Raw genomic sequence first — 16,796 nt, 5'->3', positions numbered from 1 at the left:
GAAGGGAAGGGAAGGGAAGGGAAGGGAAGGGAAGGGAAGGGAAGAGAGAAAGAGAAAAAGAAATCTCGTGGATTCCAATAAGAGAGATTTGTACTTAGCTGATGTCCAGTAGCTGGTATTCCTTGACATTAGGATCTTTCAAGTTGAGGAGCTGGGACCTCTGACTGTGACTCAGCCAGCACTATAGTTGCTGCAGCTCACAAGCATCTCTGTGAAGATCTCTGAAGACTCAGGCTAGAAGTAATATCCCTATAACCTCTGGGTGAGGGGATCTAATGCCAATCTTATCGTTCTGCTGCAGAGTGGGCAGAAGGCTTATCCAGTTGGGAATTGTCCAGGTTGGGGCTGCTAACAGTGAATCTTTAGGCTTTGTAAAGCCTACTGCTGTTCACTTAATCTCTTCAGCATATGAGCCTATGTAAAGTGGCTTAGCTCTCAAACCAAACTCTGGAATTCATATACGACAGGGTCCTGGCAAGCCTAAAATGTCTCTGCGTTGTCTTTTAATGTTGAGAGTCGCAAGAGTTAATCTTGATTTGATTTGGAGTCGCCATGGCACAAGCCTCTAGGCATAGTTGCAAGGAAGTTTCCAGGTTACCCTGAGGTGAAAAGACCCAATCGTGAGTGACACTATTCCATGGGCTGAATAAAAAAGAGAAACAACTGAGCAGCAGCTGGGTCCGGCAAGGTGGTGTCTGCCGCCAATTCTGATAACCTGTTTGATTCCCACACTGCACAAGGAGAGAGAAAATTCCTTCATGCTGTGGCATGCACATGTATACAAGATAGACAGATAGACAGACAGGCAGACAGATAGCTGGCTGGCTGGCTGGATGCACAGACAGATAAATGGATGGATGGGTGGATGGATGCACAGGTGGATGGATAGACAGACAGACAGACAGACAGACAGACAGATAATTGAGCACCAGCAGGTAAGTCTCTCTGTTTCCTGACTGTGGACACAATATGCTACTATCATACTTTCCCTGTCAAGACAGACTATATCCCTGAGACAGTAAGCCTAATTATTTATTTCCTTGCTTCTTTATGTTGCTTTTATTAGATATTTTGTTGCATGAGATAAATTAACTAAGTAACTAATCAGTAGTCCTATTTTCTTAAAATTGTGTGTGTGTGTGTGTGTGTGTGTATGAGAGAGAGAGAGAGAGAGAGAGAGAGAGAGAGAGAGAGAGAGAGAGATGTATGTGAGTAGATGCACACACAGGCATCCTTGGAGGATAGAGGATACCAGCCCTGGAGCTAGAGTTACAGGAGGTTGTGAACCACCCCATGTGGGTGCTGGGAAATGAACTCACATCCTCTATGAGAACAGCAAGCACTCTTGTTTTGTTTTGTTTTTCGAGACAGGGTTTCTCTGTGTAGCCCTGGCTGTCCTGGAACTCACCCTGTAGACCAGGCTGGCCTCGAACTCAGAAATCCGTCTCCCCTTGCCTCCCAAGTGCTGGGATTAAAGGCATGCGCCACCACTGCCGGGCCAGCAAGAACTCTTAACTGCTGAGCCCAGTGGTCCTGTCCTTCACAAGGCTTCTTCCTTTCCCCTTCCCTTTCCCCTCTCCACTACAACCCTGGGGCCAGAACCCATTATCCTTGAGTTACAGTCTGTCCTGCACTTTCTACCTCTGAAACGTCTCTAGGGCTGCTCAGGATTCCACTTCTCCTAGAAAGATTACAACACTGATCTCATGTTGGGATTTCATTTTGTGGGCTACAAATCACATCCTCTACATCCCGAAGGAAACTTTCATGTTAAAGTTAGAGACCAGTTCTTCAGCCAACTTGTGCAGATGGAGACGACCTCTAGACCCTAGAGCCAACATTGCCTAAGTGCGTTGATGGCTTTCACGGAATCAGAGTTAGTCTGTGCACAGCCAAACAACAGGTGACTGTGATTCAGCATACAATGATGGGATACCAAGGAAAGCACCCTTCCAGTAAAGAGGACCAAGCCTTTTTTTTTTTTTTTGCCTGTGATTTTTTTTGCCGTGAACCTTTTAAAAAGTCGATCTCTCCCTGTGTACTTGTCTGTCTGTGTGTGCGTGTTTGTGTGTGCGTGTTTGTGTGTGCGTGTTTGTGTGTGTGTGCGAATGTCAGGAGACAGCTTTCTGAATAGATCTGGAACTCAGATCATTAGGACTGCACAGCCAAATGCTTTTAGCCGAGGAGCCATCATCTCTCCAGCTTCCCAGAGCACACGGAAGAGCTGAGTTCGACGCATCTGCATCCTATGTCTGCTATTACAGCATCTTCTTGATGTCTGGAGTAGATTGACTGATATGTGGCAACATTTGGTCTTTATGATGGGTGTGGTAGTGCACACCTTTAATCTCAGCAATTGGTAGGCAAAGGCAGGTAGATCTCTGTGAGTTCCAGGCCAGCCTGGTCTATGCAGTGAGACCCTGCCTCAAAATAAAAAAAAATAATAATAAAAAAAAGGAGGGGTGATGAGAGAGATATGAAAGTGAGATTGTAAACTGGCAAGATGGCTCAGAGGATGAGGGCACCCTGCTGCCACACCTGCTAAACTAAACTCAGTCCCAGAACTTGTATGTTTAGAAGGTGAGAACAAGTTGGCCTCTGACCTCCACAAGCACACCACAGCATGGGCATGCATGTGGAAGGTATGTGCACTCACATACACACACACACACACACACACACACACACACACTAAATAAAGTGCCATGTCTTTTCCAGTGGTGGGGGCGAAAGACGCAGAGATGGAGTTTCTGGGGGAGTTGGGACTGGAGGTTCTGCAGCTTCTGAATTAGAAGCATTGCCAAAGGTGAGGTTATTCAATGCGTTCCTGAAACAGCTCAATCCTCTAAAGTTCTTTGCTCCTTGTTACAATCTCTACAAGCACCAGGATCTCCAAGGCACTGGGGACCAGGCAGGCCCGTGGTACAGAAATGCAGGCAAAACACTCATATGCACAAAATAAATTAAAATAGCTGGGTGTGGTGGCACATGCCTTCTAACCCCAGCACAGCTGTGTGGCGGCACACGCCTTCTAACCTCAGCACTTGGAAGGTTGAGGCAGAGACAGATGCAAATGTATCTCTGCCTTCCTGCAGGAAGGTGAGAGGGATACAGCCACCAAAGCCAGACACTACTGCATACGCCAGAAAGATTTTGCTGACAGGACCCTGATATAGCTGTCTTCTGTGAGGCTATGCCAGTGCCTGGCAAATACAGAAGTGGATGCTCACAGTCATCTATTAGATGGAACACAGGGCCCCCAATGAAGGAGCTAGAGAAAGTACCCAAGGAGCTAAAGGGGTCTGCAGCCCTATAGGAGGAACAACAATATGAACTAACCAGTACTCCCCAGAGCTGTGTCCTTAGTTGTATATGTAACAGAGGATGGACTAGTAGGCCATCAATGGGAGGAGCGGCCCTTGGTCTTGGAAAGATCATATGCCCCAGTACAGGAGAATGCCAGGGCCAGGAAGCAGGAGTGGGTGGGTTGGGGAGCAGGACGGGGGGGGGGGCGGGGAGGGTATAGGGAACTTTTGGGATAGCATTTGAAGTGTAAATGAAGAAAATATCTAACTTTAAAAAAAAAAGAAAAATAAGAAAGGTAAGAGGGAAAGATAACCACCACCCCTGCTCCTATCCTGGCAATCCGGAAGCCCATGGGGCTGCCAGTCTGCAGAAAGCAGAAGACAGATCCTGTCCCAAACAAGGTAGAAGGTGAAGAGTGATATAAGCCCTGTGGCAGGCACATGCCCTCATACACAAACATACACACACATCATACACACACACACGTACAGAAAATTTAAGTAAATGTTCTTAGAGTTGGCTGACCTCACCAAGAGCCTTGAGTGGATTTCTGACTCTACTGAAGGTAAAAACACAGCTAAGACATAGATGGGTCACTTGTCATATCCACATCTTCTCTGACAGCTGCAATTGTTTCACCTGAAGCAGGGATGGGGTAGGTAGGAAAATCCTTCTATGAATGCTATTTCAGCACACGTGGCTCATTGCACACTAGGTGGTCTCAGGAAACAAAAAAAATCAGAATAAAATGGTCACATAATCATTAGCCAAGAAAAGCTCACCATCAAACTCAAGGGATCCTAGAAAACATCCCAAAGAGGCCAGGCATGGCGGTACATGCTTATAAAACCCCACACTCGGGAGGCAGAGGTGGGGTACCAGATCACCTTCATCATGAGTTGGAGACCAACCTGGTCTCCATGAGACCCTGTCTCAAAACTCCGAATTTAAAAATTAAAAATTAAAGAGAGAAAGCACTGCTGGTGGTGAGCAGTGGTGAGCTAACTCAGCCATGCAAGCTCCTTGTGAAATTTGAGGTGTCCTCCAAGACCTGTACGCAGGTACAGTTGGGCCCTTGACTTATACTGCAAAAAATCAGTTCTAGCCGAGATGAGGTACCGGTGTGGCTGCCTGGACAGTAACCATACAAGCTGGGGATGGGCGAGGGCAGGGCCACATCTGCCTGTAACCCCAGAGATGGAGGATACAGACAGCAAGATCCTGAAAGCTCCCTGGCAAGACAGTCTAGCCAGACTGCTCATACACACACACACACACACACACACACACACACACACACACACACACTATAAAAAACCAGTAGTGGCATTTAGTTTATATTCTTCAAAGAATGTAATTAGATGTTTAAAGATTAAAGAATTCTTACTATACACAGGACACAGAAGGATAAGACATGTTTTGCTCTTAAACATGGCTGGCTAGCTGCTTTAATAATCCTGTTTATGATCCTTCTAAGAGAAGAGAGAATAGTTCCTAGAGACTTGTGGGATTTGATCAGTTTTGTCAAATTTCTTGACTCTTAACCTGGGAATTTTTTTTAAAAAAGATTTATTTATTTTATGTGTATGAATACACTGTAGTTGCCATCATCCCACCAGAAGAGGGCGTCAGATTCCATTGCAGATGGTTGTGAGCCTCCATGTGGTTGCTGGGAATTTGACTCAGGACCTTTGAAGAGCAGTCAGCCAGTGCTCTTAACCACTGATCCATCTCATCAGCCCACCAATGGGAAATTTAAATGAGATCCAAGAGCGTGGGGGGGCTCTTCCTTTCTCTTGTCCCCTTAATTCTCTGTCTTCCTATCTTGCCTCACTTATAATGTTTGATGAAATGAAGTGTAGTTGCCTAGGGCTAGGATCGCAAACAAAGTCAAGCAATGTCTTTAAACTTGTCATTTTTACTTCTGGTAGAGTGCGAGGTAGACTTCCATCATGGGGTCTGAGTTTGCACCAAGAGGATGGGGCTGCTTCTCTTAGGCAGACTCTGGTCTCCATGGCAATTCAAGAAGGGAGGGAGAAACAGTGAAATAGAGAGAGAATCATGCCACTTTATTTACGCCTTCCAGTCCCCCCTTTACTTTACCCAGTCCCTCCTCCGCTTTACCAAAATCCGGAGAGTATTTCTTCACACCTTCAAATAAAAATACTCTACACAGTATAGCAGCCAAATTCCTAACCCCAACATTGTATGCCTGCCTGCAGGGGCTGCCAGCTGTCACCAGCGGCCATCACCGGCTTCTCACCAGGTGAGAAGGCACCTCCTGCTGGCTTCCTGTGCACACCACCATCATCCCACCCCCTTGCTCTTCAGATTCACACACTCGCTGCCCAGGTTTGAAGTTTCTATATGGATCAGTGTTCACACAAACTCCCACTTTTTCTCTTGTCACATTAGTCTAGTGTCTTCCCCGTCGCTATCTGAGCAGAGAGACCTCCCAGCTCCACAGCCCGCTTTCCCTGCTCCCCTAACGCCCTCCATACCCTCACCCCCCACTTCTTTCATTGCTTCATAGCTTTGACATATTTTATACTAACATCAATTTGTCCAATTCCTCTCATTGGAACAGAAGGTTTCTGAAGTAGGTTGTTGGCTCCCTTGCTACCTCTCTGGCAAAATGGGGTCTCCAACATAGTCATCAACATAGGCTGTTTGTTTCGTTACCAAGGGAACAGAGGAAAAGGAGGAATGTCAGTAACCCTGCAGTAGCAGAAAGCTTTGGAAGGTGTTGGCTGTTCATTGTAGAACCAGGGACAAGGTGAGGTTTATAGCACATCATCTAGAATTAGTGGGCAAGTGGGCTTTGGATGGAACCCGGGTTACAGGTAAAGCAGCCAGACAACGGAGGCTGCTGAGACAGCAGCCTGTGAGTCTACCCTGTAGACTTTCCCTGACCTTGGATGCCTCAGTCACCAGCTCAGATGAAATCCTAGAGTTACCTACCATAGCTTTGTGATGACCTCCTTGTCTCTGAACAGACCAGGGAGGGATTTTGAGATACGTCCCACCAGAGGAATCTCTTAGACTTCGGGAAGAAGGACTTGCTGTAAGGGAACCTCAGAACCAGGTTGAGGAGGTGGGGCGCTCCTGACTCCGCATAGGAAGAGTGAGAGCAATAGATTGAAACTGTGACAAGTTAGGTACACTTCTGTCCCAAAGGTCCTGGGTATGTCATGTAAGAAATACAAGCACATCCTCCCAGGGTTTGGTATCAGACTGTGTATGATGTGCCCCTAATAACGAAAAGAGAGAGATGACACTGAGAGGAAAAAGGCTAGAGGGAGGGCTTAAGTAAGGAAGTGAAAACTCCAGTGGCTATGTCCAGGGAAGGGAAAGAATAAATACAAAGGACCTTAGAGTCGGAAATGTGGGGAACATCAGCACATATGCAGAATGGGAGCGAAAAGCAGCACAATGGACAGAAAACGATGGGAGTGAGGCCAATGATACTCTTGAACTTGGAGAAGAGGAGAGGAGGGGGAGGTGGAATAGTGGTGGCTGTCTGGCTCTATTCCTGGGATCTATTATCACCAGGAGCCCTGCCCTATTTCTGGTTCCTCAGGGCAGGACTGTAGCTATCTGGGATGAGTTTTCAGTCCCAGATGGTGAGCCTGCAAGGCAAAGGGCGTATGCTCTGGATTCCTGACTGCGGGTCATTAAGGACTGACATTGCTTATTCTAGCTCCTCCCTAGGCTCCAACCTCTCTGCGGGAAGGTCCTGGTGACTCAGGGGTCACAGGGCTTAGTCTAGCAGGGTCTCAAGTACTAGTGCTTAGGGGCCAGGTCTAGGGACTTTAGATGAGGAGGAAATCAGCCTTGGAAGGGACCTAAAGGAGGAAGAAATCCACAGCATTGATCTGAGGTGTTTCAGACCCAAGGAAAGGGACAGCTCACTCTGGTGATATATAACCATGGTGCCTGGAGGTCCTGAGGGTCGAGTCCTCACAGAGCGTCTAAGTATTCGCAGAGGAGGACTTGTATAAACTCTGTCCCTCTGCTTCCCACATGCCCATTGGACTGCCCACCTGTAGCCCCAGGCTCCGCTTCTCAGAGAAAAAAAAGACTTGAGAGGTGTCTGACTGAGGATGGGTAGATGTAAGGATGAAGGACAGATAGCCCAGGCACGGCAAAGCATTAATAACATCAGACTTTGCGATATAGGTGCTCACTATTTATTTTTTTAAACTTTATAATTAGATTTTTTTCATAATATAATACCAACAAATAGAGAAAAATTATCAGGCAAATATTTGGCACTGCTCAGAGTTGAAAGTGATTTTGTTTTCTGGGAGAAGATGTATCACAAATGACTGGAGAGGTTGACAGTTACCTGGGGTCAGTTCTTGGGACTGACCTAGGGCAAGGACTGATTCTCGGGGAAGAATACCTACAGATCTCTGAGCCTCTTGGATTACATTTTCATTTGTTTGTTTGGGCTTTCAGACAGGGTCTCATCTACAGCCCAGCCTGGCCTTGAACTCATGACCCTCTCCCCACCCCTCAAATGTTGGTATTACAGACATGAGCCACCATGTCTGGATTAATCACACTCTTTAAATACTAACTGCTTTCCCCACCCTTCAGGTGGACTTTTAGCAAATTGTCTCTTCACAAACCTGGCACACTGTCTAGCGTGGACCCCACCTTGCCACCTGTAACCCTTGCGGGAGAGGCAGGATAAGATGTTCCAGGCCTGCTTGACACCTGACCCTAAGAAGCTGATCATGTTTGCTCAGCAGGTGAGGTTCACAGGATAAAGAACAGTGGGAGGGCTTGGACCTGGTATAAAAGCTCTGGAAATTTCTAGAAGACTAGCATCTGCAACTTCTAGGGGAAAGGTAAGTTGGAAGATACTCAGATATGAACTAGAAAAGACAACGCCTGGACTGTAGCAGGGGAGACTTGGGTATCAGCTCCTGGATGTGAGCTGCTTTGGAGTGCAAAGATGTCTGGTTTTGGCTGAGGGATGCTTGGGGGGGGGTGGATATGGACAGTTTGGCTGGTGGAGACAGGGTTATGATACACAGACAAGTTGCCTGGGATCTGATGTCTTGAGCTCACATATATCCCTCCTATTAGCCTCTCTCAGCTCCACCAGGTCTTCTCAGACCCTTGTCATTGGCACAGTGTCTTCTGTCATCTCCTTTGCTCCCAAGGTGACATGGAGGCACCTCTAAAATCTTCTTTGCCTTGATTTAAGAGTAGAATGATGCTAGAGACTTAAGTGTGCCTCAGATACTTCATAGACCAGATGACTTCAGGTGGGTTTTGCTCAGATTCTTGCTTCATCAACTCAACTGCCTCAGGACTCTGGAGATGGCCTTTCCTTCCTCTTCAGAAAGCTCTCTTGTGCGTTGTGCGGGGATGGAGGAAGGCTTGACTCAGCTGGACAGACTGAAAGGAAGTTAGGATTCTCTTTTGGATCTGGAGAAGAGTAGCCACAACCACATCACGGAATGAGCTTTCTTTTTAACTTTCTCCCCACCGCAGCCTCAGAATGTTGGCCGTCGCCCTCTTAGTCCTTCTTTGTGCCTCGGCCTCTGCTAATTCCAGTAAGTGAAATGCCACAGGGAGATCATGGGAAGGCAGCCCGTGTACTGCCACTGCCGCTGGCCAGGATTGTCAGAGGCTGGCTTGGGTGGTGGGAGGCAGGAGGGTATGGGGAACAGCTGTGCTCCCAGAGCATCCGTGCCTCCAGGCCTTTCTTTCCCCTCTAGTTCAGTCCAGGACCTCCTCTTACAGTGGAGAGTATGGAGGTAAAGGAGGAAAGCGATTCTCTCATTCTGGAAACCAGCTGGACGGCCCCATCACCGCCTTCCGTGTCCGGGTCAACAGATACTACATCGTAGGGTAAGAGTCTGCGTTTCTGTACGCTGGGATCTGTCTGGGACCTTGCTAAGTTGGAAAGTTCTCACTGGCCTTGGATCGCACCTGTGCACACCTTGGCACCTTGTAATCACAAACACCCAGGAGCCTTACATTACCTGGGTTGGATTTCACCTTTGGTTTAAACCTATTTCCAACATTTCTGTTGAGCATCCTTTGTCTCTGCTTGTTGTCTGTCCTGGAATAGTCCTATCCCACCCTCCAGCTGGAAACTTTCATCACATGAAGAGCCAAATGTATTTCTTTCTGTTCCATGTTCTGAACCATGAGCCAGTTGTTGGCTTGTCTCTTCCCTGTCTGGCCTGGGCAGTCTTCTGGTGTTTGAAATCCTCAGGCCTCTTTGAAGTGTGTATTGTGGGCAAACTCAGACTCTTGTTGTCTAAGTGACTCTGAGAAACTAACTTTCGTTCCACAAGCCTATTTGCCATTAAAAAGAGAGGCTGGGATTCTCTGCATGGTCTCCTAGGGCTCACGCAGCCTTTATAACATATGGAATTTGTCACCAGCCTGAAGTTCTCAGCATGTAGACGAAAAAGTCTTGATTTGATTTTATTTTTTTAAGATTTATTTGTTTATTTTTATATATTCGAGTATACTGTTGCTCTCTTCAGACACACCAGCAGAGGGCATCAGATCCCATTATGGTTGTGAGCAACCATGTGGTTTCTGGGATTTGAACTCAGGATCTCTGGAAGAGCAGTCACTGTTCTTATCCTCTGAGCCATCTCTCCAGGCCAGAAATCTTTTTTCATTTGTTATGCTGGTGTGCACAATGTGTGTGGGTGTTCAAACGCCTCATTGTGCACGTGGAAGCCATGTGGGAGTGGTGTTCTCTCCCTCCACATGTGGGTCCTAGGGGTTGAACTTAGGTTGTCAGGTTTGGCAGCAAGCGTTTCTACCAGCTGAGGCATCTCGGCAGCCTGGTCTTGAATTTTGACAATCATGTTCAATGTGTTCCTCCTTCTCTTCTCACCCCTGCCTCCAGTCTCCAGGTGCGCTATGGCACAGTGTGGAGTGACTATGTAGGTGGCACACAGGGAGACCTGGAGGAGATCTTTCTGCACCCCGGGGAATCTGTGATCCAGGTGTCTGGCAAGTACAAATCGTACGTGAAGCAGATGATCTTCATGACGGACAAGGGCCGCTACCTGCCTTTTGGAAAAGACTCAGGCACAAGTTTCAACGCTGTTCCCTTGCATCCCAACACTGTCCTCCGTTTCATTAGTGGGCGATCTGGCTCTGCCATAGATTCTATTAGCCTGCATTGGGATACCTACCCTAGTCACTGCAACACTTGCTGAATGAAACCCACTTTCCTTTCTGTCAGGGGTGTTGTGTGGGGGTGGGGTGAGAACTCCCTTATCACCAAGCCCCATGAAAGTATGCAAATAGCTTAATAAAAGGATATGGTTAAAGACAGTGTTTTTCCACATCCTAATTCTAGTAGAAATGTGTGAATCGTATTTCTGGCTTTAAAAAAAAAATGAAAATAATGTTTTTGAGACAGAGTCTCTCTACATAGCTCTGGCTGTTTTGAAACTCACTATGTATACCAGGCTGGCCTCGAACTCACAGAAATTGACTTTGTTTCTGCCTCTGCTTCCAGAGTGCTGGGGTTAGAGGGGTGTGCCACCATGACTGGAGATCCACCTGGCTCTGCCTCCTGAGCGCTGGGATTATCATTGCCTGGTGGGGCTTTTCTTTATACATTATCAAAAAGAGACAATATTCTGCCTACACTGGCTCTTTCCAAAGATAACCCCTGAGAATTTTTCCTAATAATTCAGAGGCTAGGGTAAGGCTCAGTTGCACCAACTTGCTAAAACTATCTCAAAAACAAAAACAAAAACAAAAGAGGAAATTCTAAGTGAGCCATAGTGGTGCACTGTAATTGAGAGACTAAGCTAATCTGGTCTACATAGTAAGTTCAAGGCTAGCTAGGGCTACATAGTGAGACCCTAAGTAAGAGGCTAAAGGCAGAATAAAGATTGTCACAGGTTTAAGGCCAGCATGGGAGCATAGTGAATTCCAGGCTAGTCTTGAATACAGTGAGACCCTGTCCCAGATACTGGATGCATGAATAAATAGATAGGCAAGTCTACAGAGGGGAGATCTTCATTGTGGGTAGTCATGAATATAAGGGGTTGGTGAGATTAAGGGTCACTATAGAGAATCAACAAAGATATAAGCCACTTGAAAATAATTATTAGGCCAGGCAGTAGTGGAGCATGTCTTTAATCCCAGCACCTGGGAGGCAGAGGCAGGTGGATTTCTGAGTTCTAGGTCAGCCTGGTCTACAGAGTGAGTTCCAGGACAGCCAGGGCTGCACAGAGAAATCCTGTCTCAAAAAACCAAAAACAAACAAACAAACAAATAAATAAATATTATTAGGATCCCAGTTTCAAGTCCTAGAATATAAACAGTTTTAGTAGGTAGCAGTAGGGAGTTACTCAAGTCTGGGGTTACAGAAGTGTGCCACCATGCCCTGTTGTGTGATGGTAGATGAACACTTTATCAACTGAGCCATGTCCCCAAATGTCCCTTCTTTTAAACAGTTGCATGCAGGAGACTATGCCATTGATTTAATTTATTTATATGTAAATCACATAAAAATTCACTCCTTTAAAAGATGCAGTTTGGGTAGGGATCTAGTCTGTGGCATATGCATGTGTGTACATGTGATACATGCATGTGTGTGTCATGAGTGTGTGCTCACCTGCATGGAGGCCAGATGTTGAGGTCAAGCATCGTCTGTTGCTCTCCACCTTTTTGGAATTTTTTCTTTTCTTTTTTTTTTTTAAGATTTATTTATTATATGTAAGTACACTGTATCTGACTTCAGACACTCCAGAAGAGGGCGTCAGATCTCATTATGGCTGGTTGTGGGCCACCTTGTATGTGGTTGCTGGGATTTGAACTCAGGACCTTCGGAAGAACAGTCAGTGCTCTTACCCACTGAGCATCTCTCCAGCCCTTTCTTTCATTCATCTCTCTCTCTCTCTCTCTCTCTCTCTGAGGCAGGTACACACAGCTGCGCACATGTGTACATGGAGAGACCACACCATCACTATGTCCCCTATCAGTCTCCACCTTAATAGTTTTGAGGCAGGGTCTGAAGCTCACTGTTTTATGAGGCTGGCTGTCCAGAGACCTCCCAGAATCTCCCTGTCTCTGCTCCCCAATGCTGTAGTTGGACATTTGAATGGCCATGCCTGGCTCTTATGGGGTGCTAGAGATTTGACTCCAATCCTGTTGCTTTTACATCCAGTGTTCTTACCCCCTGAACCATCTCTCTAGCCTCACAGGTTAGACTTTTGCAAAAAACATGTACTTGAAAAAATTTTTCTTTTACTTAAAAAAAAAAAGGTTTGGGCACTGGAGAGATGGTTCAGCAGGTTGCTCTTGCAGAGGACCTGGATTCAATTCGCTACACTCAAATGTAGTGTCCATATAGACAAACAGGCAAAACACTCACACACATTAAATAAAATAAATAACACTTGACATGGTGGAGTACATCTTTAACCCCAGCACTAGGGAGGCAGAGTTGGGCAAACCTCTGTGAGTTTGAGGCTAGTCTGATCTACATAGTGAATTCTAAGACAGCCAGAGTGACATAATTTGGGGGCATGCAGCTCTGGGTTTACTCCCTGGCACTACATAAAACCAGGTCTAGCTCCTCGTCACTTTATTCTTAATTTTGGGCTGGGCTTTTCAATATCTTCTCCATCATACAGCTTAAAACTAAGAAAAGATAGCCTGTGAAGATGGTAAATGGACTGTTTGATGACGCACACTTCAGAAAAGACCTACTGGCTAGCAGAGTTGAGGCTGACATGCCCAAGGTGGCAGTGGTGCTGGTGTGGAGAGTGACCCTGCGGTTGCAGAAGTACAGGCACCACACTGTTGGAGCTCATTGGCCCAAGGTGTGCTACAGAGACATGGTGGACCATTGCATGCAGATTTCTCTGAGAACAGAGTATCTTTCATTTATTGGAGTGGCAATTTGGCAAATGTTGATATTTTCTAACACAAGCTTGAAATTTTGTTTTTAAGGACAACTATTTCTATATAGAGTTAAAGAGACAGTTCAGCAGTCTTGTTTTTGTTTTTAATGCACCTGGCTGTGGTGGTTTGAATGAGAATAGGATCCACTGGCTCATATATGTGAATACTTTAGTCATGAGGGTGTGGCACTATTTGAAAGGATTAGAAGGATTAATTGGTATGGCCTTTTGTTAGAAGATGTGTGTCACTGAGGGTGGGCTTTGAAGTTTCAAAAGACTATTTCGTCCCTCCTCCCTCTGTCTGATCAGAATGTAGTTCCTAGAGTCTGCTTGCATGTTGCCAAGCTTCCTGCCATGGTTTAACGGACTAAACCTCTGAAACTGTAAGCCAGCCCCCAATTAAATGTTTTCTCTCATTATGGTTGCCTTGGTCATGGGGTCTCTTCACAGCAACAGAACAATGACTAAGACAGTGGCTCAGATCTGGTGGGGCTGCTGGGCAATAAGCTTAGATGTGCAAAATTCACTGGGTTCTGCTTGAATTCTGTTAGGTGTTGATACTGGAAAAGTTCTGCTGAACAATTTAAGGGTTTAGGCAACTGTAGAGTAAAAACAGCAAGACCAGATGGAATTATTGACTTATAACTATTAGGCTTAGTGTTTCAGTTCAGTGCACCAATGCTCACCAAGCCTCTTATTTTGGAACTTACACTGTAGTAAGGGCTTATTGCCAGCACTAAAGGAAACACTATTCTCGTCTCCATCGTCACTGTTCAAGTGCACAGCTATGTGCGGTGGAACACTCTTATTCTTTTGATGTAGAAACTGTGTGGTGCTGCAGACTGGAGAGTCAGACTCCCTCGAGAAAACACACTTATGTAAAGGCACAGCTGCATTTTCCCATGATGCCTTCTTCAGCATCCTTCCTACATGGTACAGGGGGTGTTTTCATGTATGTTGCTGCTACATTATAAATTTGAAGAATTATTTAATATTGGTAATAGAGGTTGGAGGTGATTCATCATGTTAGCTTGAGAACTGTATTCACTGAATTTTCATGAGACATACAAATTACATAGCTGCCATGGATATATTTTGATGGTGTCCTGTTACTATCAATATTTCTTGAGAGATTGTTTGGAATTCCAGCAGGAGAGCACAGTTATTTTCTAAACCCTTGGCTGGAGAATGGTCGTCATCTGTTCACGAAAGGTCATTCTCTTCAATCAAGCATGCAGTGACGGAGGAAAGGGACACTGGCTGATCAATAGAGTGATGACACGGGCAGATTGTTTTCACATCCCATTGTTAGTAATTTTTTTAAAAGATTGATTGATTGATTGATTGATTGATTTAATGTTCTATCTGCATGTACACCTGCATGCCAGACAGGGCACCAGATCCCATTATAGATGGTTTTGGGCCACCATGTGGTTGCTGGGAATTGAACTCAGAACCTCTGGAAGAGCAGCCAGTGCTCCTAACCACTGAGCCATCTCTCCAGCCCCTTGTCAATACTTCTTAAAGTGCTAATTCTGAAATAAAACCAAATCTCTTGTCAAGGATTTAAATACTAAAAGTAAGGGAAATATAGGTGTCCTGTTTAGCTTTGCCAATTTGACATAGCCTACAGTCATCTGATAGGAAAACCTCCATTGAGAAAATACCTACATTAAATAAGCCCATTGTATGTCTGCAGATAGGGAAGTCCCTGGATTGTTAATTGGTGAAGGAAGTTCCTGGCCCACTGTGAGCAGCACCATCCCTTAGCAAGTGTTCCCATGCTGAATCAGAACACTGGCTAAACTTGAGCCTGAGTGAGCCACCTAGCCAGTAGCATCCTCCACAGTGCTTTGATATATGCTTCAGTGTGGAATGATTAAATAGCAGATCTATGCTTATGTACTGTTTTATGCAGTGAAAACAATTAAAAATCTATGCTTTCGCGATGGACATGGCTCATACCTTTGATAATAGCATTAGGAGGCTAAGGCCGGAGAGTTGCTTACAATGTGAGGCCAGGCTGACCCACAGTAAGATCCAATCTAGCCTAGAGTGAAAGCATGTGGCTGGAATTTGCTATTTTGTGGGTTCTTCTTTACACACACACACACACACACACACACCGTTTCCTAACACTAGATAGGAGAGAAACAAGGATAGAGGGGAAAGAGGAAGCCCATATCCTACACCTGGGATTAAAATGAAAACACATTCTTATAATATTTTTGTGTTTTGTAAGGAACCAAAATTCCAGAATTCTCATTACACAAACCCACCTCTCCCTCCTGAAAAAAAAAAAATGCTGGGTGATGGCGCTTGTCTTAAATCCCAGCAGAGCAGGAAGATCTCTTCGAGGCCAGCCTGGCCTATAGAGTTCCAGGACAGTCAAGTTTACACAGAGAAACTCTGTCCTTTTTTTTTTTTTTTTTTTTTTTTTATTACATATTTTCCTCAATTACATTTCCAATACTATCCCAAAAGTCCCCCATAGCGCCCCCCACTTCCCTACCCACCCATTCCCATTCTTTTGGCCCTGGCATTCCCCTATATTGGGGCATATAAAGTTTGCAAGTCCAATGGGCCTCTCTTTCCATTGATGGCCGACTAGGCCATCTTTCGATACATATGCAGCTAGAGACAAGAGCTCCAGGGTTCTGGTTAGTACATCATGTTGTTCCAACAATAGGGTTGCAGATCCCTTTAGCTCCTTGGGTACTTTCTCTAGCTTCTCCATTGGGAGCCCTGTGATACATCCAATAGCTGACTGTGAACATCCACTCCTGTGTTTGCTAGGCCCCGGCATCGTCTCACAAGAGACAGCTATATTTGGGTCCTTTCAGCAAAATCTTGCTAGTGTATGCAATGGTGTCAGCGTTTAGAAGCTGATTATGGGACGGATCCCTGGATACAGCAGTCTCTAAATGGTCCATCCTTTCATCACAGCACGAACTTTGTCTCCGTAACTCCTTCCCTGGGTGTTTTGTTCCCAATTCTAAGAAGGTGCACAGTGTCCACACTTTGGTCTTCATTCTTCTTGAGTTTCATGCGTTTAGCAAATTGGATCTTCACCTATCCTAAATCAGATAAGGGACTAATATCCAATATATATAAAGAACTCAAGAAGGTGGACTCCAGAAAGTCAAATAACCCCATTAAAAAATGGGGCTCAGATCTGAACAAAGAATTCTCACCTGAGGAATACCGAATGGCAGAGAAGCACCTGAAAAAATGTTCAACATCCTTAATCATCAGGGAAATGCAAATCAAAACAACCCTGAGATTCCACCTCACACCAGTCAGAATGGCTAAGATCAAAAATTCAGGTGACAGCAGATGCTGGCGAGGATGTGGAGAAAGAGGAACACTCCTCCATTGTTGGTGGGATTGCAAGCTTGTACAACCACTCTGGAAATCAGTCTGGCGGTTCCTCAGAAAATTGGACATAGTACTACCGGAGGATCCAGCAATACCTCTCCTGGGCATATATCCAGAAGATGTCCCAACCGGTAAAAAGGACACATGCTCCACTATGTTCATAGCAGCCCTATTTATAATAGCCAGAAGCTGGAAAGAACC

The 16,796-nt window shown here is 45.5% G+C and overlaps 1 protein-coding gene across 1 annotated transcript; it reads left to right on the top strand.

The window, feature by feature from the left end:
• The first annotated feature begins 8,119 nt into the window (after positions 1 to 8,119).
• Positions 8,120 to 10,626, top strand: Zg16 (zymogen granule protein 16). Its single transcript, XM_021169201.2, has 4 exons — positions 8,120 to 8,162; positions 8,815 to 8,876; positions 9,042 to 9,174; positions 10,196 to 10,626. The coding sequence occupies exons 2-4, from the start codon at positions 8,822 to 8,824 to the stop codon at positions 10,509 to 10,511; spliced, it is 504 nt and encodes a 167-aa protein (XP_021024860.1). The 5' UTR covers positions 8,120 to 8,162; positions 8,815 to 8,821; the 3' UTR covers positions 10,512 to 10,626.
• The last annotated feature ends 6,170 nt before the right edge of the window (positions 10,627 to 16,796 follow it).

The sequence above is a fragment of the Mus caroli genome, chromosome 7, assembly GCF_900094665.2.
Source record: "Mus caroli chromosome 7, CAROLI_EIJ_v1.1, whole genome shotgun sequence".
In the NCBI taxonomy this organism is placed as follows: Eukaryota; Metazoa; Chordata; class Mammalia; order Rodentia; family Muridae; genus Mus; species Mus caroli.
The sequence above is the reverse complement of the archived record's forward strand: the minus strand, read 5'-3'. Positions and strand labels throughout refer to the sequence as shown.